The sequence below is a fragment of the Pleurotus ostreatus genome (assembly GCF_014466165.1).
Source record: "Pleurotus ostreatus strain PC9 chromosome Unknown scaffold_4, whole genome shotgun sequence".
NCBI classification, from domain to species: Eukaryota; Fungi; Basidiomycota; class Agaricomycetes; order Agaricales; family Pleurotaceae; genus Pleurotus; species Pleurotus ostreatus.
In genome coordinates, this window is record NW_023503159.1 from 2,747,316 (window position 1) to 2,771,699 (window position 24,384).

Consider the following 24,384-nt stretch of genomic DNA (forward strand, 5'->3'; position numbering starts at 1 on the left):
CGTATAGGTACACCCCTCATGAGATCGCAAGACCTTCCGACAAGGTTCCCGTCTATGCTTCCAAGGAAGGCGATATCTACGCCTTCGCGTTTGTCGCACTTTGTGTGATGCGATTGATCTTGGAGTTATATCAACGAAGGGAAAAGATACTCTGTGGGAAAGAAACATTGGAATGTGACGGTGGGATAAATGTATATGCTACCGCCTCTTACAAGGGGAGAAACCCTTGCGAAAGGATCACGGAGGCCCCGGGTTGGGTGATGCCGTCTGGAGTCTCCCGGAAAGCTGCTGGTCAACCGATGCAATCAAACGGCCTAGCGCAGCTTTCGTGGTTCCACGTTGGGCTCTTTACCGATTGCTGGCCTAATCTAACGGGATTCCTTTGTTCTTCGGAACTACCCTTCTATTCAGTTCAAACTCGTTGTCATTTCAACCTAAGTACTATTATACGAACCTCACAGTACAGCAAGATCTCGTTATAATAGCAGATATAAAAAAATCTGTAAAAATGGTGGTTTCTGGACTGCGCTGAACTAAGTTGTAGATCCGTCGTAGAACGTGATTTGTCCTCTATCAAGTATTAGTATACCTTCCCTCGGCGCGCCATGCAATTAAGCGCCCATATACTCTCATTACCTCGACACTCACACCACACTTGCCACTGGGTAGGAGCGGCAACCGGTTGCCTTGTCTCAGCTCGAAGGACTAATGAGCAATCGTCTCAAACGGAAACTAGGGGACCTTGGTGTTGACACCTCTAGCAGAAGAGCTAATGAGTCATTTTGCTTGGTACGCACGCGGGTGGTTGGGTATGCACCCTAATTCTGATGCAGTCTGTAGATCGGTACACCCCTACCTCCACTTGAGAAGTCTAAGGATACTGGTGAATTTGTTCCTCTATGGAAACAAGAAGTATGCATACTTGAAACCCGTTGATACTATTGCTGCTCATCGGACACGCGAACAGGTACGCGACGAGAAAGGTCGCAAACGATTGCATGGCGCCTTCACTGGTGGCTTCTCAGCGGGATATTTTAACACGGTTGGCTCGAAGGAAGGATGGACTCCTGCAACATTTGTGTCGTCAAGAAATGAACGGGCCAAAGCCAAGGCAGCTCGGCCCGAAGACTTTATGGACGAGGAGGACCTTCAGGAAATACGAGACTCCAAAAAGATTGTCGATACTACAGATGAGATGGACTTGACGGCGGGATTGCGGGCAAGTAAGGACGAACTTGAAACTGAGTACGTCTGTTCCATCCAATCGCTTGCACGAAACGAGGCTATGTTCATTTCTATAGTTCCATTGCTGGTGCATTGGAAGCTTCTATGTTACCCACACCGCAGGACTCCGCTGGTGCACGAATTTTGAAGAAAATGGGCTGGAAGATTGGCCAAGGCATCGGGCCGAGAGTCTCGTGGCGAGACAGAAAGCAACAAGATGCTCAGGCAGCTTACAATGGTGGTCGAAGCACATCGATACCTGAAGATGACGAAGAAGCTAGCAAACATTCCTTTGCTCGTCGTGATACAACTGTACTGGCTATCACTAGAAAGGATAACTCCCATGGACTTGGCTATCGCCCCGGTATGAGTTTGAACGAAAGTTTGGGAGACAACGGCGCCGGGCCATCTTCTGGACCTAGATTGGCTGGTATGGAGCTCACGAGCCTATTCATATACCGGACTGAGTCCTGTTTTAATAGCCGGGTTTGGTCTTGGAGCGCTAAATGATGCAGACGAAGATGATCTTGACATATATGAATCAACTATCAACCATTCCAAACGACGCACAGCTTATGACGCACTGGATCGAAACGATGAAGACAAGACTTCCGTTAGTCAGAGGAGCCATGATGCATCTGTTAGTTCTCTTTCATCTGGTTATACTCACTTTCCTAACCTCTTCAAGAGGAAGACTACAGGATTTCAAACCTTCGAAGATGGCAAACCCGTTTTACCTGGATTCATTCTCTCAGATAAACCTGTAGCCGAAGATAGATGGTACGTTTATATTGTTGTTCTACTTCAGCCGTCCTCACAATCGTCAGGTTTCCATTACCTGATCCCCCGCCGGGATGGCGCCCTGACCCCAAACGCGTCTGGGATAAGGATAAAGAGAATCGCCCAGGCGTCCAGGCCCCACCTCCGCCAGCAGGGCCCGGAAAGTGGAAGTCGACAATATCAGCAGATGCCGTAAGGTCGCGCATCTACGAATTGACGTTCAATACTGACGTCCTCTGGTAGCGCGGTACGATACTAGGTGAAACGCCATTGCCTTCAGCGCCCAAATCAGTCTTCGACTATATGTCCCAGAAGGATGCCGAACGCTTGAAAAACATGGTCACAGGCAAAGCCGCAGCTCCGTCAGGCGCACCTACTGCAGCCCGAGACGAAATCAACATCACTCGATTAGATCCGCATATCGCTCAAGCTGCTCTCAGTGGCTTCCAGCCCTTCACCACCGATCCTGTGAAGCAGGCTCGGTATAATGCCTATCTACAAACACAGATATCACCGGAATCCACTGTCGAACTGGTTCCGCTACCAGACCAAAATATATCCGAGTTTAACAAGGAACTCTCTGATTACGCAAAGGCTGCCCAGATTTTTAAACCAATATCTGGCGCTATGGCAGGGCGGTTCACTAGCGCCGCAGTAGTCGAGCACGCGCCCAAAGTCAACGAGGGCCTACACATGCCGACGAAGGAAGAGATTGAGGCGAAGGAGGCAGAAGCGAAGAAGCTAGCAGAAGAGAAGGTCAGCCCGAAGGTCCATGCTGCTCGGTTAGGTATGTATGGGCCATTGACTCGCGACGTGAAGCCTTGGGTACCTGCCAAATTGTTGTGCAAGCGGTTTGGGGTGAAGGACCCTGAAGTTGAGACCAAGGCACCCGAAAGTGCTGCACACCATCCAACGACAGCTGGCGGAGATATGGAAGGGGATCAGTCTACGGTTGTAGACCCAGTGTCCGCGGCTGCTTTGGGCATCACTGAGAAAGGGTACAGCGGGAGGCGAGACCTCGCGAATATTGGCTTGGGCGATGATGAAACGCAGGGCAGGGATATCCTGACCTATACGAAACCCGCTATGGACATATTCAAGGCAATATTTGCTAGCGATGACGAAGATAGTGACAACGAGGAGGATTCACCAGATGCTATGGACGTTGATGAAGCGAAACCACCAGACATGAACGGCCCTTCACCTGCTCCTACGGCGAAGAACTCTGAACCTGTCGACCTGGCCACCTTTAAGCCTGTATTCGTTCCTAGAGAATCCAAGTCGAAAGGTGACGAAAAGAAAGAGAAAAAGGAGAAGAGGAAGAAAGAGAAAGAGAAGAAAGCTGGCATGGTATCTTTCGCGATGGACGAGGATCAGGGAGAAGAAAGTACTACACCGGTCAAGGAGAGGCCAAAGAAGAAGAAAAAGCGCGACAAAGAGAAGGGTAAAGAGAAGGGCGGCAAGAAGGAAGGGGACGAAGATATGCAGGATGATAAACCCCCGCCAGAAGTCGTCGAGAGTCTACCCTCAAAGGTCCCGAACACTAATCCCGTACAGCCCAGCGATGCAGATGGCAATGCTCGGTCCATGAAAGGAAGGAAAAAAGCCGTTGATTTCTTGTAGCATGCCGCGCACGTACAACATAATTTACTTGTATCTCATTCACTCTGCTTGTTGTTTCTACGGTTGTGGTACGGAAGCATTTTTGGTACGACAAAGTCTTATCGATACTTCAGTCCTCCTCTCTCTCCTCCTCCTCCTCCTCCTCCTCCTCCTCCTCCTCCTCCACAGCCCACTCATCGTCATTTTCACTGTCATCACTTTCAACTTCTTCATCATGCTTGCGCTTCTTGGCCAAGTCAACTGCACTTGTCAAGACTTCTCCGTCTGCGAGTGTTACGCACGTAAGTCGGGTGCCCTTGGTGCTGTATGATGCCGCTGGTTTGATTTCCAAAACCTCCTTGGAAGTCGAGTCCAAGGGGAGGGCGGCCATATCGTATACGTGAACATTGCCATCTGAAGATACTGTAGTGACAATCGTGGTAGTTAATCTACCGCTCGGCGTCGATCCAGGCAAGGATATGGCCAAGGTATCGACTGCTTTAACACTAAGGTCTGTCAAAATTGTGTTCGTACGAAAATCGAAATGTAAGTTATACATACCGATTGGTATGTCCAGTCATGATCCCCACTATCCTTGAGGGAACGTCGTTTTTTGTTACTTCGTAGATCGAGGTCTTTTTGTCCTCAGCACAGGCAAGCAGGACCTCGCCTTCCCCGTTAATTCGTTTACAAAAGCGAACATCGTGCAGTCGCGACGGGTGATTTATAGTGCGGATCAAGGACATTGTCTGATGTTCGCGTTGGAGTCAATACATCGTAAATGTGAGAGGATAACTTACCGTATCGTAGATATCTATCGTCGACTGAGCTTGCACGACGAATAGCGACCCATCAATTGACCATCTGACAAGTTCTCCCTCTAACAGAGGTACGTCCGTAAACGGGGAATATGCGGATGAGTTGTTCATACGACGTACCTTTCCCGAGTTTTGTACTAGCAGATCCCCTTCCTCTCATCAAATCCCACATCCGTAGCATTCTGTCTTTACCAACACTGAGGGCAACTTTGCCGGAAGGATGGACTGCGACTGAATTAACTCTCCCCTTGTGACCTTTTAACGACCGAAGGACTGTCCAGTCGCGCGCTCGAAATAGACATAGTGTTCCATCCTCAGACGCAGATAATAGATGTGATCGTGAAGGGAAATTCAGATGCGTTATCGACCCTAGTCCATGCAGAGAATCAGTATGTTGAAACACTGAATGCTCCAGAATGACTCACCTTCATGGTGCATCAATCCTCCGATTTCTTTCTTCCTCCTTAGATCCCAGACTTTTATTATTTCATCCGTGCTTCCTGTGGCCAACCATTTGCCACCGTTGGGGGATGCTGCAACAGCTTTTATGCATGATACGTGGGCGGGGAACGCGAATATCGGTTTTATGTGAATTTCGTAACCAAATTCACCATCAGAGACCGTAGTAGAACCCTCCAAACCGTAGAGCAACTTCTCGTACGAGCCAGCGACGATTTTGAATGTTCTTGGTGGAGTAGTAGATTCATCGGCTAGAGATCCTCCATCAGTTATAGAGTCTGCTGCCTTCTCCTTTCCCTTTGACTTGGAAGGTTTCTGAGGTTTCGAGGTTGCCTCAACAGTAATTATTTGTTCAGCTTGAGGGCGAGAAGTCGGAGCATCTCTCTTCGCTGCTTTTGAGACTTCAATGCGAGCTCGCTTATTCGAGTGCGTGTCGCTTTTCTTGGATGTGAGTTTGGCCATTCTGAGATGAAATTTGGAATTTTAAATTTTGTGGCTGGGTTGAGAAACGATCGGATGATTTGTTTATATCGGAGGTTGTTGACAAATCTAGCGATCGGAGCTGGCCCGGGGCTCGGAGACGTTTCCTTCCTCCACTACTTGCACATGCTCTCTAGATGCCTCTCCACCACCCCCATTAGAAGACACGCCTCTACTCTGGGGCCAAAGGCTACTGATTCTCTGTGGCGCCAAGCAATAATCCGTAAGAATGACTCCATAAACGCGATCGTCCATGTAGCATCAGAGGACGCGTCGGAAGCCCTAGCAAACGGTCCTCTGCAAAAGGTCGCGATCGCAGTCAAGGACAATATATGTACGAAATCAATGCCAACGACTTGTAGCTCCGCTATGCTCAAAGGTCAAAACAAACTCAGTTTCTTTCTTTTTCCTCACCTAACACAAAAGTGCTGTGTAGATTTCAGGTCCCCGTACGATGCAACCGTTGTCCGACTATTGAAGGAGGCAGGCGCCGACTTGGTTGGAAAAACTAACTTGGACGAATTCGGGATGGGGTGCGTTCGCTCGTTTCTGTTGTTGAGAGAAACTCAATTTGTCTAGCTCCTTGAATACTTATTCAATCCACGGCCCAGTCGTCAACCCGTTCCAACTTCCGAATGAAGATTCGTCTTGGGAGAGCAGAGAACAACGATCTGCAGGTGGAAGTTCTGGAGGAAGTGCAGCTGCGGTCGCTGCCGACATGTGCTATGCGTATGCTCCCCAGAATGATACCGACCTGACCGGGAAGTGACCTACTCTTCGTAGCGCGCTAGGAACAGATACAGGCGGCTCTATTCGACTCCCGGCATCCTACTGTGGTGTGACTGGATTCAAACCGTCTTATGGGCTCATCAGCAGGTCAGCAGACACGAACATCCAAATCTGATCCCCCGCTCACTTCCCGTAGATATGGTGTTGTCTCGTTTGCAGATAGTTTGGATTGCGTTGGAGTTATTGCTAAGACCACAAAACGGGTCCGAGCGGTCGCTGGTAAGTGGAATCGCGTAATTCGCGTCACTCTTCTCTCATCCTCTATGACGAAGAGGTAATTATGGTTCCTGACGCTCGAGACCCCACGTCTGCTTCGCACGCGCTACGAAGTAACGCTAGTTCCCATTCTCCCCGTCTAAGTGCTACACGTCTGGATGGTTTGCGAGTTGGCGTTCCTGCGGTAGGTACTAGCAGCCATAGTCAGTGCATCACTCATTCCGCCACGTAGGAGTATTTCCCCTCAGAACTGGCAACATCCGTGATCACGCCCACAAGACGCGTTCTGTCTGCGTTCCAATCACTTGGTGCCACCATTGTCTCAGTCAGTCTGCCCTCAACACCCTATGCATTAAGTGCGTACTACGTCATTGCGTGTGCTGAAGCAAGCAGCAATTTGGCTCGTTACGACGGCGTAGAATATGGTCAGTAGTTTCCTTGATGTAAACTCTTCTTCTAATTTTTCCCAGGTCTCAACGTCACGGTACAAAGAACGCGATCTGGCGACACGGCTATGCGCAGTTATGCCGCGACGCGGACGCAAGGATTTGGACCAGAAGTCCGTAAACGAATATTACTAGGAACCTATGCACTCCGCGCTGAGTAAGTCGTTGAGCCCATCCCACACTGGCCTTCGTTGATTGCCATTTGACCAGTGCGTTCGACAATTATTTCCAACAAGCGCTGCGAGTGCGCCAGCTTGTTCGTGACGACTTCAACAAAACGTTTCGTTCGCCTGATGTACGATTCATGGTGTCTCCTCCAGCTCCTGCTGCTGATCAGCATGGCGTCGACATCATTGTGCATCCCACCGCTATTCAACCTGCGCCACTGATAGATGACAATACCAAGCAAGGCTTGGACGCATACGTCCAGGACGTGTTGACCGTCCCCGCATCGCTTGCTGGGTTACCAGCGCTGTCTATTCGTAGTGAGTCCTCGATTAGGGACAGCCATGAGTGGCCAATCGGTGTCACTATCGTAGGGCAATGGGGATCGGATGATATGGTACTGAGGGTAGGGGAGATGGTAGATATGTCCCTACGGAGTTAAAGGTGTTTTCGAGTCTCTCGAGACTCGTAGAGGCTCATTGATGAGTACTGAGTCCCGACAGTCGAGAATTATCCGAAGCCCTGGCAACTTCACAATCAAGTATGGCCCGTTTGCTGCCACGCTGAGCCCTCCATCGTTACATATGTTATAGCAAGTAATGATTCTGCCACTGTCCAGTTACAAATACGTCCTCAACTTACTTATACGTCCTCAACTTACTTGGTAGCAACGGGAAGTAAATTACAACAATAAACACCGTAGGCGCGCTGTGTGTCCGTATTTCAAAGTCCGTGAGCGCTCTACTTCTGCACGACGAGCCACGACTATTTACAAGGGTTTCCGAGATGGGCAATATTTGTGGGTCCGAGTTGTTTACAAGGCTGTTCCTGCACAAATGCTGTAAGCGATCCGGAGGTATCTGAAAGCACCAGGCAATGCTCGCCACTTCATCCTTTGTTCTCGTCTGTCCCTCACCCCGTCTACCGTCATGCATGTCCAAATCAAATTCACCCCTCCAGAGTGGTACCAACGCCTGGTCAATAAAGTCACTGGCAAATCGAAGAAATCGAGCAAAGTGATGAACCATGTGAGGATGGTTCTACGAGGTGTGGCAGATACTCTGGATGGTGTTCCTGCACCGGGTTTGCAAGGTGCCATCAAAGGCGTCCTATTCATTTTGGACAACGTCGATGTAAGCCCACAGTCTACCTCTAAGGGGCGGCGAGCATTAACATTTGGAACAGCGAGCATCCCAGAATCTAGAAGATTTCAAGGCGTTTGGCGACTGCTTAGCTTCGTACGAGTCTTTGTTCGAAAGCTACAAGTCCCCAAATCTTCCACCAGCGCTGAAAGAAGCGATTGCAACTCTGACCAAGTACGTTCTGCGTCCTCAGTAAACTTGGGTCTTCGTGCTAATATGAATCACCAGGGAGATCGACGAGTCTTGCCAAGTGATCGCAAGAATCGTCGCGCATTGTCGCACACGTCGCATTTGGGAGAGCACTGATGATGCGGGACTGTTTACAAAGCAGGTCAGGGTTATAAATAACGCTCTGTCTCGGTTCCAGGTAATCACAGCATTGTGCAACAGCCACTGAGCCAGTGACTTACTCACTAGTCTTTCAGATCCCAACAGCATCCTTTACATCAGTGACGGTGAGGGCCCATAGCCGTACCAAATCAGTCGAAACTAACACACGGAATAGATAAGTGGGTCACTAGAAATCAGTGAGTATCAATTCCACCGTTAGCCATCCATGGTCTCATCACGACTTGACCTAGGTCAGCGCCTCCACGTGGATAGACTTCCTAATGTGCAGGGGGTTGCCTTCAATTCGGCAGTTCGAGACAAATTCGCAGTGACTTGCATGGAAAGCACACGGGTACAAGTCAGGAAGCGAATCAACGACTGGATGTTCGATGAAAATGGCCCCCCAGTATTCTGGTTGAGAGGGACAATCGGCAGCGGCAAATCGACAATCTTGCAGACCGTTGCTGAAGAATGCCACGAGCAAGGATATTTAGCGGGCTCCTTTTTCTTCTCCAGAGACCTGCTTTCGCGTCACGCGGGTTGCAGTTTGTTCAGCACGCTGGCCTTGCAGCTTTGTGATTTCGACAATCGGCTTATACCTATTCTATCCGAAATCCTGGGGCTCAACCCCAAGCTTACTTGTGCGGTCCTTGACGAACATTACGCCGAACTGATTACTCGCCCCCTCGCCGCATTGGAGGCAAAGATTCCCGCGTTCCTATTTCCTATGGTCATAATCATCGACGCGTTAGACGAATGTCATAACCCCAAAGACATCGCGACTATACTATCTCTTCTCTTCAACTATCCCCTCATGCACAACGGTCGCCCCATCCTAAAATTCCTACTATCAAGCAGACAAGAGCTTTATATTCGCCAGGCGTTCGAGCGCGTCCCGGAGCCCAGAGAGAAGGTCTACTGGGAACACAATCTTGACGAAGAGGCAGATGTGCAGAGTGACATTGAAAGGTACCTCAAGCAGGGTCTGGATCAGGTCTACCAAGATCATCCGGAATGCTTCAGGTCTCGACAATCGCCATGGCCAGGACCCGAAGCATTGGCAACTCTTGTTGAGCGGTCCAGCGGGTCGTTTATCCAGGCGTCGGCCATCTTACACTACATCAGCGACATACGCCAATACCCTCCAAAGCAGCTCCGCGACGTCTTGGATACGACGCCTGATAACCCGAATGTGGGCGTGGTCTTCAGTAGTGTCGATCGAATGTACAAGCAGACTCTGGGTCGAGACCCCAACGTCGACCGCGTATGTGCCATCGTGGGCACCATAATACTTTCCCCCGAGCCTGTTTCGGAAAACGACCTACAGAATCTCCTCAACCTGATAGACGGCGAGGCCCATGTTACCCTCCAGTGGCTACAATCTATCTTGTCCATCCCTTCCAACGACACTGAACCGATCCATGTGGTTCATCGCTCTCTGCGTGACTTTATGACAACTAAAGCACGAGCTGGCGAATACTACGTGGACCCCAATGAGGATTGCACAATACTGCGGAAAAGATGGCTGGACAACCTTGCCTGCATGAAAGCAAAGTACGGAGTTATATGACATACAATAATCTTCGCCATATGGACATATTCATATAGTACATTACCACTTCATCATCCTAACACGCACATATATATATATACATCCCACATTGTATCTTGACATGCATAAATAAGCATATTTACTTCTGTGAGTAATGGTGGCAGTGAACTGGCTGCATTGAGCAGCCTTTACTGGTTGAAATGGCGCCTAGAATGAACATAAATACATTCTACGACAAAAAAGACAAGCTTTGGTCATTCAACATATCACGGACAGTGTTCAAAGCCGAGTCAATCGCCCCAACTATCCATGTGTGATGGCGAGAGAGATGTTCACCAGCAAAGTAAACGCCACGCTCATGCGTTGCTAGAACCCTTGCATACGCTGTATGTTGCCCAGGAAGAAACATGGCATCCCCACAGGACCAGTTGCTCGACCAGCATATCGCCTTTCCCTCAATGAACTCGTCGTAGACGTTGATTTCTTTGAGGTAGAGTTTGGCAAGATCCCTCAACGCCAAATCAATCCGGTCCTCATCCGACAGTGGTAGCCATGTATTCGCGTCTGTCATCCACGAGTAGGTCAACAGTACGCCGGGCCCCTGAGTGCCCATCCCATTGGAAGGGTAGACGACCCAGCGGCTAGGAAGGTCCGTGATGGATTGTCCCCCAAACGACGGGCGGTGAACGCGCTCCCAAAAGCGCGTTTTGAAGCGAAGTCCGAGTTTGAACAGTGGTTCAAAATGAACGGCACGTATAGCGGCCTCTTTGGTAGGCGACCATCTCGGCCGGTGAGTAAGCATGCTACGGATTGCTGCAGGTGGAAGTGCCAGGATGACGTTGTCGAAGACTGTATCCATGGGGTTGGCGGCGGCGGAGCTGTCGAAATTTATAGTTATACCACCGCTAGGAAGTTCAGCGAAGCCGCGGACTCTGGCGTTGAGTGTGATGTTCTGGGGCCCAATTATTCGTGCCATGGCGTTAGGAAGCCTGTCCATGCCGTCTTTGATGGTAAACCACTCTCGCGTGGAGAAGTCCATGTTCTGAAGAATTACTTCGGTAAAGCCTAAGGAGTACTGGTTGCTTTGGGAGAGCATAAGCTCAACGAAGTCGATGACTTCTGGGGGCCATTGAGCGGCGGACCTGAGGTACATACGGAAGGACAGGTCGTCGTATTTCATGATCTCGTTATAACCAATCGTGAAATCGTTCTGAAGGGCCTTGACGAAGGGCTGTATAATGGGTTCCAAGAGCCCAGTGGCAGTCATATTAGTATATGGTTGCGGCAAGTCGAACCCCAGCCGGTGTGCGGTCAGGGAATTGAGGTCCGACAAGGAGAAATTGCTGCCGTCGTCTCGGCGTCGATCATTGACGTATACACGATTGCCCGTCGAGTGGAGAATATAGGGCACGGTTTCAACATGTTTAGATCCAAGTCGCGAGTTGACAAACGAGATTATGTCAAGAACTGGTCGGTGAATGGGAGATTTAGGAATACGCATTGCGCCAGCCTCGAAGAATTGTTCCTTGTCATCGTTGAATCTGTAAGTCCAGACTCGGCCGCCAACCCTATCATTGGCCTCGAAAATGTGGACAGCTACCCCTTTGGATTGGAGAAGGAGGCCAGCATAAAGGCCAGCTATTCCGCCTCCGACGATGGCTACCTGACGAGGAGAATGCCTGCTGATATTGTTAGTCCCAGAGAGAGATTCCATGACGCCTGATACCCACGTTTGTGCCATACTGTACATGTGATCGAGTTCTATTACGATGGAGAGGGGTGTAGAATATCCTGATGACGTTCGGTTTATATAGAGTTGAGATCATCTGAAAGTAATATTAGGAAACGAAATCCGAAGTAAGGGATGGCGTACCGATTTATCAACTATCGGAGCCGCATTGGTATGGCTATAAAGTGTACTTCGCTTCGTACAAGCGATGGTATATGAGCCATAGGTTATGGAATAGCTATGGCGCAGAGGGGCTAGCCGAGGCCCAGGATTCAGGTTTTATCTCTGGCCGGATACGCACTTCGCTAACGGGCTGCCTGAAACCTCAAATAATAAATAGTAAGGAGTTGTCGTCACGGCACGCAGGTCAGATTCAGCGCAACACGGACTCCGCGTAAGAATCAACTGCATGGGGTAGTACGCTCGCGACCACAACGCTGACTGTCTCATATCATCAATGCATGGAGATTTGAGGAGCGACGGACCGAGTGAAGCGCACGTAAATAGAGTAGACCTATAACGCAGAACAGCCAAACACGGTTTCAGTTCCAGTTCTGTCCTCAAGCGAAGTCAATGATAAGAACCGATAAACAGTCCATACTCTTAGAAGAAATACAACTTTGCGACCTTGAACATTTGAACTTGATGACAATCGAGCGGAGTCTGAATCGCGGGAGTTGAACGCGCACGTGATATGAGGCGACAAAGATCGGACCTCGGGCCTCCTCATCGTACCTTCTCTTGACCTTGTCGATTTATTTTGAGCCTACCTCCCAACGTTCCAGACTAGGTACCCCATCTCAGCTTTGCTCGGTATTCGGCGCTCTGTCCACATATTAAAGGAGAAAGACTCACTAACGACTTGGAGAACACTACACTACCAAGGCTGGCGAAAAGCAACGCGATACCCTGTGATGATTGAGGAATACGTCCGGCTCTACGTCGCGTATGACTACTATCACTGCGATAGCATAGGAACTGGAGCCACGACCAACGCGTTTTCCGCGTTAATTGAGAAGCCCCGGTTTCTGTTCCCGTTCCAATTCCGGAGTGATCTTTAGTCATCCGTCTTTGATGGAAATAGATGGTCGACGTTCTACGCGGTCTAAAAGGATTCACCACGATTTCGCCATAAAATCGGCTAGTCGTTGCCTTACTCATGATCATCTCTTTTTCTCTGAGTCCCCTTCGAACGCCGAGCTATGAGTAGTGGACGTGACACTTCCCCTCAAGAGCTAGGCGAGTATGCATCCGCCGATCCTACTGCCAGCGCGACAATCTTTGCAAAAACTCCCTCTACTGCTTCGATTAAATCTCTGGAGACATTTCCTGAAGGAGGCTACCAAGCGTGGTCGGTTGCACTAGGATCGTTTCTAGCTCTCTTCTCCACTTTCGGCGTGGTAAACTCCTTCGTGAGTCAACGGCAAGGAATTAGACCCAGTCACTCATCAACCTTCTTCTCAGGGCGTCTTCCAAGAGTACTACCAAACGACATTGCTCACGAAATCATCGTCTTCGACAATCTCGCTCATCGGAGCCTTGCAGTTGTTTCTTCTGTATGGACTTAGCCCCTTCGTTGGTCGCATATTTGACGCCTACGGAATTGAGGTATGTCGCAATTCTTCGTCAAATGGTATACATTGATCACGTCTCTAGATCATCTTACCACTAGGGTCCTTTCTCACCGTCTTCTCCATGATGATGACATCTCTCTGCCAACCTGAGCAGCCGTATCAGTACTTTCTAACACAAAGCTTACTTTTTGGCGTCGGAAACGCGTTGGTGTGAGTCGACTTCATTTCCGCTTGAACTGCTGTATTTAATTTTGGAATAGATTTACGCCATCGCTAGCTATAGTGTCCCACTGGTTCCGCAGGAGGAGATCCCTTCTGATTGGCATCATTTCATCCGGGTCTTCTTTGGGCGGGGTAGTCTACCCACTGATATTCCAGAATCTTATACGCAAGACAGGATTTCCCTGGGCAATGCGTATCGCTGGCTTTGTGACACTGACATGTCTTTCGGTATCATGTTTGACGATGCGTACAAGGCTGCCGCTACTTGGCAATATGTCGTTATCATCTGCAGTTGACTTGAGAGGTTTCAAGGATCCTAAATATACCCTCATCTGCGCAGCGGCATTTTTGTGGGTATTGCATATCCGCTCCCAGAATGAAGTGGCTGATGTCATTGGCTTATAGATTATTCTATGCGCTATTCATTCCGTATTTCTACATTGAGACCTACGCAAACTACCACGGGGTTGATCGCACGCTATCAAGAAACCTGCTAGCGATCCTGAATGCCTGTGGTATGCCCGCACGAATAATTCCTGGTTTGTTGGCCGATCGCGTGGGCCCGTGCGTTCCATCCGTATGAAGCCCCCCTCCGTTACTCATCATCACCTTTAGCCTAAACGTTCTTATCCCCGCCACCTACATATCCGGGATCTTGGTCCTAGGAATGTGGCTGCCATCCCGCGGTGCAGTGCCCATCACCCTTTTTAGCGCACTTTACGGCCTATTTTCCGGTGACTCGTGTTATTGTTCTACTTCTAACGGCTGCTGATACTGTGGATCCTAGGCGCTTTTGTATCGCTTCTCCCAGCGTATATCGCTACTATCGTCCCCAGAGAAAACTATGGAGCCCGGCTTGGTGCGTCCTCATGCGAACAATGTTGAATGATTATTGCTGATTGTTCGCAGGGATGGTCTTTCTAGTCATTGCCGTCGCCAATATTGCTGGTACCCCGACTGCTGGCGTATTCCTTCCCGTAGTAGATCAGGCACATTTCAACGGATTAATTGTATTCACTGGGGTCTTGGTTTTCTGTGGGGGTTTAGCTGCCTCGACGATATTGGTGTTTTGCAGAGGCAGTTAGCCACCTCGCATCTAGACAACATTGTAAAGGCAAGGATAGTGCACGTGGATGTATGCCCCGTGGCTTAGTTGGTTACGGCGTCCGACTGTTATTTCTCTTGTGACATCGGAAGATCGAGAGTTCAAGTCTCTCCGGGGCAGCAAAAGAGTTGACTTACAGTATTTTTGCTTGCACAAGCACGGCGCTCACGAAGAGATTCTCGCTTGAGATCACGCTCTGTATCCAAGCCCAGAGAGCATTGCTTTGTTGTGAGTTTGGCTCATTTCTATACTACTTGCGAGGGACTCACGAGCGCAGCGGGAAAGAACGCCCTCCGCCGAGGAGGTCGTAAGTCTTCCTTAAAGCATGAGTGTGTCTGGTTTGACCACCCCTCCGTATTTTGCATTTCCGCCTTGATCTCCTTTCCCAAACTTCAAGCAATACAACAACAATTGCAGCTGTTAATCGTTGTACGTTGCCCTGCAATGCCGTGTACCTAATTTCACACGTGTCAAACACTAAATTGGCTTCCTCTTTGGAGGATCGCTTTTATACTCTCGTTTCTATTGGCTTTTGCAACACGTTCTCTCTTAACGCCGTAACGACTTCTTAGGCGGGTGCAATAAGTGCGATTGCATCGAAACATAACGGTCCGAGCATAGGAATATCCGATAAAATCGTCTTATAGGCCGGCATCTTCTCCTCGTCTCCGCGTGCTACAGGCATACCGTAACAGCTGGCGTTCACACCAAGACGCACCAATGTACAGGATTGCGTCTGGACTCACGACTCTTTTGTGACCTTCTTGTATAGTATCTGGTGCGAGGCACACGGACGAGCCATTACCACAGCGTGGTCAGCGTTTCGATAACGATTATCTATCGTGTTACTAATGAATCCACAGTGACGCAGTCGTGGCGATCTCGTTCTACAACCTTCTTGATTTCTTTCTCGTTGAATATTGCTTGGGTTCTAATAATTTACCGCTATTATTCGGCTTCATCTCCGCCTGGTCGTGACCGGAACCTGTTGGGAGGGGCCTTGAAAAGGTGTCTAGGTATCTACGCAAGAAATAGACTCCCGACCCCTCACCGTAGCCGAAGCATTGACTCGACTAGTAGGCACCGTTACTCAGCTGTCGATCACCTCCCTTGGCCTAGGTCGCTTGCTGTCAACTATGAACACCGTCACTCTTCCTTTGGAGATATTCCTGCATATCTTCCTCTACCTCAGCATTGAAGACATACTCGCCCTTCGGCAGGTAAGAGAAAATATCGTGTCATTTCAGAAACACCTGACCGTCCAACTTGTGGCACAGACATGTAAGGACTTTCAGGCAATGACCCAATCTCGAAGCGTGTGGTCTCTTCTCTACCAGACATATGTCCTCGAACAAGATATTCCTACACCACAAATTAGCAATGAACGCCCGATTGAGTCGATGGCTGCCCACGATCTGGAGGGCATGACGATACGGAGTTTACGGCTGCGAAATAAATGGACGTCGGCGTTCCCTCTGGCAGCCCGAAAGACGACAATTATGTCTCAGCCCACCACAGATGGGAATCATTTACCACGCGTTATCGGCCTACACCTCCTCCCAGGTCACGGAGCCCGTTGGCTTATTTCCGTCCACGCTCTCCACATCGGCGGACAGGTGGTGGTATTCACTGTTCGCAATTGGGACCTTTTAGCCAACCCTCCCATTCAAACGTCCTGTTTGACCTCCCATGCGTTTAGTGGGTTGGCTATTAATGCACAGGCTGAACAGCCTTTCGTTCTGGCAGTACAACGTCCGCAGTGAGTTGTGCAGTTTTCTTTGCGGCTCTACCGATTTTCATCCGACTCAGTCTTGAAATATACTCCATGGACGCTGAGGGTATTTTGGAGCTAGAAAAAACCTTCCCCGATCACCGTCGCCGCTTGCTCGCCTTTGCAGGTAGTACGGTCGTTTTCACAGCCAACAACAACGGGTCCCTGGGTATCATGAACGTTGATGACCCTGCCACAGAGGCCTCGTTATTCAATCCCGCAAATCCTCAGGTACCACATTTATTCCTATACATTATCCTTGCGGACCCTGATCATGCGCCCCAGCCTGACGAATGCCACAGTGTCTTCGTCCATGCAGATTTCCTAATGGCATTGCGAGGGAAAACCTTCGAAATATACGACCTGTTCATTTTCCGAAACGCAGACCCAGAGCTGGGTGAGCCACAGCGTACACTTGAAGCTGTAGCATGCCATAAGTGGCAATGGCGACTAGACAGCGGTTGTCTCGTTCCTCAGGTTTCTCATTCCGCGGCACGACATAATAGTCTGCCCCCCATCTATATACTCGCTCGCTTCGGAAGCTGGTTTCCGTGGCCAGTAAACATTCTACACCACATCCAACTTGCGCCAAACCCCGCGTACAATAACTCCCTGGTTGTCAGCCAAACCAACCTTCCATATATTATGCCTCCGGCCATAATACAGACCATCGCATCCCCCATCCGCTTGTTTTCCATAACACATATGGTCCTTGGACAATACGGCTCGGCGGTTTGGATCGACACTCATACGGAAGACTATTATGCGCCAGACTGTGGTCAAAGACTGGCTGGCTACTGTCTTAAACATTTCCCAGATGACAGCGACATCGGGGCCTCAGAAATACAACAAACCACGGTAGCGTCTACCATGTTTGATCTCAATGAACAAGATACTTGGGTTAGACTGGCCATCGACGAAGCGGAAGGGAGACTAGTAACGGGGCACTCGAACGGGAAGATCACTATCTACGACTACGCATAGAAGTTATCATGGAGCGGCGCATTCGTGGGATAACCATTCATCATCCATTTGGTGATGTGCTAAAGTACTTGATAAGGATTGCGAGTAAACGACAAGAATGTAGACGTGGCTACCGCTATCTTGGGAAGTTACAGGAAATACTGACTGCGTCTGAACCCTGGAACGAATTTTGCGGGGGATTATTTAGCGATATCAGGAGGCTAGTAGAAGCCCGAGAACACGAGAACCACACGACTAAGACGGCTTGGGCAGACTCTTCCAAGGCAAAAAGGGTCGTTACGTGACAGCCTGGTCGGCATCGTCGATGACGGGATTATGTATGCTTCTGAGACTTTAGTCCGTTAAGCTGGCGGGAGATGCTTCGCAAGAAGGGAGTCGGCAACCACCGTTGAGATCGCGATAGAAATGTGACTATCACCGGCCACAAGGAATAGTGACTTGGCTCTAGAAAGAATACAGTAAATAAACTGATGCTCACCTCTCGGCACACTCGCAATCAATAGCCCAACCCCAACAGAGGGCTTATTGCTTAGCGGTGAAATGTCCGATAGAAACATACAAGAACCTAGGTGTATTGCAAGCGATGATGGCAGAGCTTGCTTAATGCTCGTTGCTAGTGATTGTACAACACTGACGGATATTATGCAAATGTTTACTCATGGTGTGGAAGCGATCAAGACCTAGAAAATCATTGTCAACACCATTTTGTATGATGAAAACGGTAAGATAACTTACAGCGGAAGGAGTAAGACCCAAGTCTCGAAGTGACTTAGAAAAATCGGCTCGAGTGAATTGTTTTCTATATGGGATGGAAATGTGTAAATGATTCAAGGTCGAGATCCTCGATGGCGGGAGAACGCTTGCCTCGGGAAGTGCTGGGCAAAGGAGACGGAGTCCACGTCTACAGAAAGGGTTTGCCCAGCCAAAAACTCAGCAACTTCTCGTAAAGCTAGTAGAAGCTTAGTTAGACAATCGTACGATCGCACCATGTACGTACGGGCATCGCTCGACAGGGTGGTCGTATACGGCTGCCCACCGCTGGCCATTCGTATCTGAAGTCTAGTTTCTTTGAAGTCCTTACTAGATACGCCGCTGGAGGAGCTAGCTGCCGCCTGAGCGGGACCAGTTGGTGCATCGACTATCTCCCTGCCCTCGCGGAGTGCCTTCTCCCTAGCGGCCTTCTCAGCACGCGCTTTCCTGTCAGCCTCGATCTGTGCTTTCACCGCAGCTCTAGCTTTGGCATCTTCAATTTTATCTACGGGCGAACAATTGATACATGTAACAGAGAAGCGAAAGAAGCAAGCTTACCTCGCTTCCTCTCTTCAGCCTCTTTCAGCGCCTGCTTGACTTTGAGATTCTCCTTGATTTGATCCATTTCCTGCGAGGCGTGGATACATAAACGTAGGATCACCAAAGAAGGGGCCTGTGTACCTTTCCTGATTTACGTCGCAACGCTTCGTTAGCTTTCGCCTCTTTCGCCTCCTCTACGGCTTTCAGAGCACGCTTCTGAGCAAGTTTCTCGCGTAGTTCAGCTAATTTCTGGACCCTTTCTTCCTCCGTCAATGGTTTGACCTATGTAATGGTGAGGATTCTTTGTGGATCCCAGAAAGAAGGGGGAGTCTACCTCCTCTGTAGACTCTTCGAATTGATCATGCCCACTCTTCTCCGCATGGAAATTAGCTAGTGCGGTGTTCTTGAATATTTTGCCACAGAGGGAACATTTGATGCTCTAAGTGAGAATTATCAAACGAACTGCTTGTGTACTCGGCGACAGAGCGCGCGTGCCTTTGCTTCGACAGCATTCCCAGCAACACCCAGACTCTTCAATGCCTCGGCGTCTTCGTCGTCTTCGTCGTCATCTGCGTGCGCTTGAGCGGAAGACGACCTGGATGCTGATACTGAAGATAGATCAGGTACTGATTGTCCTTCGTGTTCAAGTATATGATCCATCGCTGGTTGCAGACCACGGTTTCCAGTTGCTTTGAGTGCCCCTGCGTTACGGAAGTCCAGTCAGTGGCCCAGGTCGGACATGAACATGTTGATAAACGAGATCAGTGAAATGGGTATGATGAGGGAGAAGACGATGCCAACACTCTACTCGGGCAGCATCAAACCCCATGCTCAGCAAAGTATCTTTATCGGAAGGCATATTGACTGGAGGTTGTTCTCAAGAGTCCAGTTATAAAGAAGATTGTCGCCTCGACGCGTCACCGAGGGGAACAAAGCAGGACAAGCGCCCAGGCAGTCGTAATTCAATTCAAGCCCTAAGGTAACATGGCGAAGCAGAAATATGTATAGCACAGCGGATACATAGATACAGCGAAGTATAGTAACTACAGGCATATCACGCTGGGGGTGGAGGAGGAGCAGCTCCTGTAGGAGCTGGTGCAGCGCCAGCTTGGGATGGGTCGACACTATACCCCTGCTGGGCGTAATATTGACTGTACTGCTGTTGCTGCTGAGCGGCCCATTCCTTAAACTGAGGGGAGTTGACATCGTAGCCATAAGCAGCCCTGAGTTACGGGTTGGCATCGCTAAACTGTAGCTTAACCAAGACAACACAAAAACGTACCAGTATTGGGCGTAAGCATCATGGCTGGCCGCGTCACTTCCAGGCGGAGGAGGAGCACCAGCATATCCCTCTGCTCCTGCTTGAGCACTCCCGTCAGGAGGTGGCGGGGGTTGTTCTCCAGGAGGAGGGGGTGGGGGTGCGTTTGATGGCGGCGGAGGTGCGTATCCCTGCATCGAAAAGATCAACATACCGTTGGCACAAGATTCAGTGAGGAGCCTACGCACCGACATGGTGTTGTAGACAGCATATTGAGCTTGTGCGTGATGCAACTCCATTTGTTGCTGGCTGACCATTGTGGCCATTTTTGCGTGCTCCGATCTTACGACCTCTAACAGGTCCTCTGTCAGGACTTTAGCACGGGCGACCTGCGCTTCATCTGGCCCGCTGGGAAATATTCAACATACATTAACAACGCAAGATGAGAAAGGCATACGTTATATGTATGTGCATCGGCTCTTCAGCCTCTTTTCCAGTCTGGAATGATTCATGAGCGCTCGACCTTTGAGTATTAAAGGCAGTGTGATTACCTCTTGGTCGACAAATCCAGAGCCTAGGCCCTTGATTTGGACTCGAGTGCTAGTTTCCTGCTGAATGTACTTCACAAACATCCCCTGGAGAGTATACATTAGGGCGAGATCTAGGAACGCAGGAAGGAATACATACGGATGGACCAACGACCTTCGCTCGAACATTGAAATTCCGTATTGATTCCAAGCCCACGGGTAGCTTCTCCTCCGGCCATTTTCGCTATTGGACAACACAGTCAGTGGTCAGTTACAAACCATGCTAAACGTAGTATGGTCAACTGTCCTTAGGAGAGTTCAACGTACCTTTTCTCTTAGTCGGTCTTTCTTATCCTCGACGAGGGGGCCAAGATCAACAGCGATAAGTTCGTTTATCTTTTCTACTGCGTTATCCAACATTTCTTGTGAAGAGGCAGAGATGTGCAGGTATAAAGGAGGGTCTTTGTCCGTGGCTTTGCTACGATCCGGGTACCATATTCCCTTCGTGCTCACTGACGCACCGGTGTCTTCGTTAATCTAAAAAGGATGTCATGATTGTGTCCGAGGAGGTCAGATACTACGCACCTGAGCCTGAGTTGATCCTTTTGTCAACATATACCTGAGGTTATGAGATGACTCGTCCGTGTGTTCATTATGGCTCGAAGTACTACACACCTATTCCGGACATCATTAATGTCGATATCCTTCGTAAAGTCTCCGTCGTGAGGATCTTTCATTCCGCCCAATCCACCCAGACCACCACCAGCAAATTGTGCTGCAATTTTGGCAGCAATCGCTGCTGCTGCTGCTGCGGCATCGGATGCAGACTTGGTGTCGTCTGGTTTTGCGCTCGTGCTACCCTCTTCTGGGGCTGGCTGGTCCCATTTGCGTTTGGACGACATGTTCTTAAGGAAGGGAACTCGAGCTGTTCGAATGAGGGGATTGACAATGTCACACGTGACCGACTCAAATGGATACCGTTACTCGTCACAGATGCAGTCACACCGTACTTATGTGAAAGAACAAGTCACAAAGAGTACGCCTGAATCCATTCTACGATGTCGATGTCGGCAAAGCGGCCACGGACGCTTTCCTCGTCGCATTCATCGTCTACATCTTCGACGACGACAACCTCACCTCCTCCCAAGTCGTCTAGAACGATCCATTCGCCCAATGGCGAAGCCACCGACCCTCATTCGAGCCACCCATTCTTGTGTACCCTTCCTCCCACGTGCCAACGACGCCCGACGCCGATCGCTCACTCGAAGGATTTAGAGGCGCATTACGCTAGGTGTCATGCGCAAGTATGTGCAGAAGTAGGGTGTGGTTGTGTCTTCCCAGATGACCGACTGCTAGCTTTGGTACGTGTTTGTGCATTATGTGCTGCAGCGCGTCGCACTGCCGGGGGGCACGAATCAAGTGGCTGAGATCAGATGCTGACTTGATCTGTTTTGTCATCGTAGCATCAAACGGAATGTCACGATCCACTCGCTGCTATACGAAAGGATCGAGGGGAGAAGATTGTGCGTCGTGCACCGCATTCATCGTTTGATCGCAATGAAGCTGATTTCCACCCGAATAGTTCGCTTGCCACCTTGCCTCGTGTCCTCGATTATTCTCGACTCCAAAGACGCGACGCTTACATCTCATCCAAGCCCATGGCTTCCCAAAAGAGTACTTCTTTGCTGTAACTAATAAAGGGATTGGCGGGCTTCTGAGGAAATGGGGGGACGGCGCCAGCATGATTCGAGGTCAATGGAAACCGAGGGAGAAGAAGACTGATCAAGGAGTTCAAGGAGGCTCCGAATCTGCGGATGATAGCGACGACAGCGAGTCTGACGATTCCGAAGGGAGCGAAGTAATGGAAGTAGATGGGAAGGATGGATATGACCACGCCGACACAACTCCCAAAGCCAGCGCGAGGGCCACGAGAACACTCGACGACACTGACATGGACAAGATTGCAGATAGCCTTTCTTCGTTGTCCCTTGTCCCAGCTTCGGTTCGATTCGGTCGAGGCGGTAAGACAACCGGGTTTGCTTATAATTCCACTGCACACACAGTCCACCCCGTGGACAGTCATCTGAACGGCTCAAATACACCCCGCGATGCTCATGGCCCCCAGCAGAATGGACAAGACGAGCGCAGACATCAAGATCGTCGTTCTGGGTCAGACGGTGGGAAAGGGCGCGCCAACCCGAGAGCCCGTGGAGCTATGCGTGTCCGCGGTCGAGGAAGAGGGTCTGCACCAGGGCAAGTTAATGGAGGAGTTGGTATGAAGGTTGATCAGAACTCCCCTATCGTCCCTTCAGCCCCTGGTGTACTTGGCACAGCGCATCCCAATCATCGTGGTCGTGGCGGTAATAACCTAGGAGAATCGAGGGGCCTCGTTCGAGGCGTTCCAGGGAGAGGAAGAGGTCGTGGAAGAGGTCGAGGGTGACATAATTGGAACCTATATGAATCAAGAGTGCCGAACCGACCAAAATTTGCTAATGTACTAGGAATGTAAATGAAGGAAGCCTCATTAAATAGTTTCTGCCCGTTGTATGTACATGTAGCTCTCTGGTATCTGTAATTCGGCTGAATCTAAGTGTCGGTTCGGCTGCATTTATCAGCCCCCAAATGAAATTATAGACACCACCGTCTGTGGCCGGTTGCGCTAGCCAATTTGTCTCATGAACGCGTCGGAAAGTTCGCATCTCTTTCCTCCACCACCACCACCATCACCCACCATAAAATCATGAGCGGCATGTTATTTACCTCAAGCGTCCTTGAATCCGTGCTGACGTCCGATACTAGTTGGCAAGAGTGCTTTGTTAGTTGGTGCCACCGGTCAGACCGGACGACAACTACTCCAGCAACTGCTGTCGTCGAACGATTTCTCCCGAATTGGCGAATATGGCCGTAGAGTCACCTCTGCAGATAATATTTCTGTAGGAAAGGACAAGCTGGAACAGAAGGTCATTGATTTCGAGAGCTTGAAAGAATCAGAGTGGAAGGATGGCAAGTGGGACGTCGTCTTCATCACGTACGTCCTTCTTTCCTTGTGAAGGAGAAGTACAATTCGTTGACACGACGAGAAGTTTGGGAACTACCCGCGCTTTGGCGGGAAGCGCAAGCGCGTTCGAGAAGATAGACCGAGAGTGGGTGTCAACAGCTTGTTGTGCAACCACTGGCTGAGAAATCGACCCAGATATGTCTTGAAAGCTGCAAAGGCTGCCAGGTCTGACGACCCAGTACATGCGCAAAGGGTGGTCTACTGCTCCGTACGTCATGATCCTCTCCATACGCCCACATAACGCACCTAAAGTCGTTCTAGGCAACGATGGCAAATCCAAAGTCCTCTTCTCTGTATACAAGGTAGCTCCCGCGGTGCTGTTTCAAATAAACTGCTCATCCTCCTGTAGGAGTAAAGGTCTCACTGAGGAGGGTTTAGCCTCCCTAGGTTATAGCGACACGATCGTCTTTCGACCAGGATTTCTCAAGGGCGCAGCCAGAGAAGATACCAGAATAGCCGAAACTATAGGGGGGTTCGTCTCGCGCTATCGCCGCCATCTTCTTCTGTCGTAACTATAACTCACGTATGTTATGCTTTAGGTACTTCATTGGCTTCTTATCGCACTTTACTTCAAGTCTGGAAATCGAAGTACGGCGTCTTTATGCTAGTCTCCAGTGATACTGATTTTATTTGTTCAGATTTCGACACTTGCTAAGAGCATGAGAATCGCTGGAAGTTTGGGGTCTTCTGCTCTGCCTGCCACCGCCGAGGCAGCGAAGGCTGGACCATCTGATGCACCCTTTACCGTCATAGGCAACAGAGGTGCTATCAAATTAGCCGAAAGCGAGGCTTGAGTGTATATGTTGATCCGTCACTGTCTGTCGTCCGATAGGGTGTTTTTTGGTGTATGCTGTAACGTACCC

At 49.7% G+C, this 24,384-nt stretch overlaps 10 protein-coding genes and 1 non-coding gene across 11 annotated transcripts; 7 read left to right on the forward strand and 4 right to left on the reverse strand.

Moving 5' to 3' along the window:
* Positions 1-708: 708 nt before the first annotated feature.
* Positions 709-3,627, forward strand: PC9H_006750 (uncharacterized protein; the record flags this gene model as incomplete). The annotated part of the gene is made up of 7 exons (XM_036776293.1): positions 709-789; positions 841-912; positions 968-1,245; positions 1,302-1,654; positions 1,707-2,004; positions 2,052-2,196; positions 2,248-3,627. The coding sequence occupies 7 exons, from the start codon at positions 709-711 to the stop codon at positions 3,625-3,627; spliced, it is 2,607 nt and encodes an 868-aa protein (XP_036632312.1).
* Positions 3,628-3,736: 109 nt separating this feature from the next.
* PC9H_006751 (uncharacterized protein) lies at positions 3,737-5,345 on the reverse strand (the record flags this gene model as incomplete). The annotated part of the gene is made up of 5 exons (XM_036776294.1): positions 3,737-4,112; positions 4,168-4,355; positions 4,407-4,486; positions 4,545-4,793; positions 4,850-5,345. The coding sequence occupies 5 exons, from the start codon at positions 5,343-5,345 to the stop codon at positions 3,737-3,739; spliced, it is 1,389 nt and encodes a 462-aa protein (XP_036632313.1).
* A 144-nt stretch (positions 5,346-5,489) lies between these two features.
* On the forward strand, positions 5,490-7,421 carry HER2 (Trimeric GatFAB AmidoTransferase(AdT) complex subunit; the record flags this gene model as incomplete). Its single annotated transcript, XM_036776295.1, has 9 exons — positions 5,490-5,742; positions 5,800-5,896; positions 5,943-6,092; positions 6,147-6,239; positions 6,289-6,371; positions 6,425-6,552; positions 6,601-6,793; positions 6,839-6,971; positions 7,025-7,421. 9 exons carry the CDS (start codon positions 5,490-5,492, stop codon positions 7,419-7,421), a joined length of 1,527 nt encoding a protein of 508 aa, XP_036632314.1.
* Positions 7,422-7,908: 487 nt separating this feature from the next.
* Positions 7,909-10,021, forward strand: PC9H_006753 (uncharacterized protein; the record flags this gene model as incomplete). The annotated part of the gene is made up of 6 exons (XM_036776296.1): positions 7,909-8,112; positions 8,165-8,295; positions 8,350-8,488; positions 8,547-8,576; positions 8,627-8,648; positions 8,703-10,021. 6 exons carry the CDS (start codon positions 7,909-7,911, stop codon positions 10,019-10,021), a joined length of 1,845 nt encoding a protein of 614 aa, XP_036632315.1.
* Positions 10,022-10,232: 211 nt separating this feature from the next.
* Positions 10,233-11,753, reverse strand: PC9H_006754 (uncharacterized protein; the record flags this gene model as incomplete). Its single annotated transcript, XM_036776297.1, has 1 exon — positions 10,233-11,753. The coding sequence occupies one exon, from the start codon at positions 11,751-11,753 to the stop codon at positions 10,233-10,235; it is 1,521 nt and encodes a 506-aa protein (XP_036632316.1).
* A 1,181-nt stretch (positions 11,754-12,934) lies between these two features.
* Positions 12,935-14,613, forward strand: PC9H_006755 (uncharacterized protein; the record flags this gene model as incomplete). The annotated part of the gene is made up of 8 exons (XM_036776298.1): positions 12,935-13,144; positions 13,197-13,340; positions 13,389-13,516; positions 13,567-13,878; positions 13,934-14,092; positions 14,144-14,262; positions 14,316-14,387; positions 14,438-14,613. 8 exons carry the CDS (start codon positions 12,935-12,937, stop codon positions 14,611-14,613), a joined length of 1,320 nt encoding a protein of 439 aa, XP_036632317.1.
* A 53-nt stretch (positions 14,614-14,666) lies between these two features.
* Positions 14,667-14,753, forward strand: PC9H_006756. The gene has a single exon. It is a non-coding gene; the product is annotated as a tRNA-Asn (tRNA).
* A 1,016-nt stretch (positions 14,754-15,769) lies between these two features.
* Positions 15,770-17,388, forward strand: PC9H_006757 (uncharacterized protein; the record flags this gene model as incomplete). The annotated part of the gene is made up of 4 exons (XM_036776299.1): positions 15,770-15,853; positions 15,911-16,392; positions 16,443-16,635; positions 16,690-17,388. 4 exons carry the CDS (start codon positions 15,770-15,772, stop codon positions 17,386-17,388), a joined length of 1,458 nt encoding a protein of 485 aa, XP_036632318.1.
* A 656-nt stretch (positions 17,389-18,044) lies between these two features.
* On the reverse strand, positions 18,045-19,537 carry PC9H_006758 (uncharacterized protein; the record flags this gene model as incomplete). The annotated part of the gene is made up of 9 exons (XM_036776300.1): positions 18,045-18,068; positions 18,124-18,187; positions 18,253-18,337; positions 18,386-18,643; positions 18,697-18,766; positions 18,820-18,960; positions 19,013-19,117; positions 19,174-19,379; positions 19,480-19,537. 9 exons carry the CDS (start codon positions 19,535-19,537, stop codon positions 18,045-18,047), a joined length of 1,011 nt encoding a protein of 336 aa, XP_036632319.1.
* A 195-nt stretch (positions 19,538-19,732) lies between these two features.
* On the reverse strand, positions 19,733-21,365 carry PC9H_006759 (uncharacterized protein; the record flags this gene model as incomplete). Its single annotated transcript, XM_036776301.1, has 8 exons — positions 19,733-19,901; positions 19,961-20,344; positions 20,394-20,434; positions 20,488-20,571; positions 20,624-20,707; positions 20,791-21,000; positions 21,049-21,082; positions 21,139-21,365. 8 exons carry the CDS (start codon positions 21,363-21,365, stop codon positions 19,733-19,735), a joined length of 1,233 nt encoding a protein of 410 aa, XP_036632320.1.
* A 156-nt stretch (positions 21,366-21,521) lies between these two features.
* On the forward strand, positions 21,522-24,315 carry FMP52 (Protein fmp52, mitochondrial; the record flags this gene model as incomplete). Its single annotated transcript, XM_036776302.1, has 10 exons — positions 21,522-21,824; positions 21,927-21,986; positions 22,046-22,880; positions 23,263-23,491; positions 23,547-23,606; positions 23,657-23,729; positions 23,783-23,823; positions 23,871-23,993; positions 24,061-24,109; positions 24,160-24,315. The coding sequence occupies 10 exons, from the start codon at positions 21,522-21,524 to the stop codon at positions 24,313-24,315; spliced, it is 1,929 nt and encodes a 642-aa protein (XP_036632321.1).
* Positions 24,316-24,384: the final 69 nt, after the last annotated feature.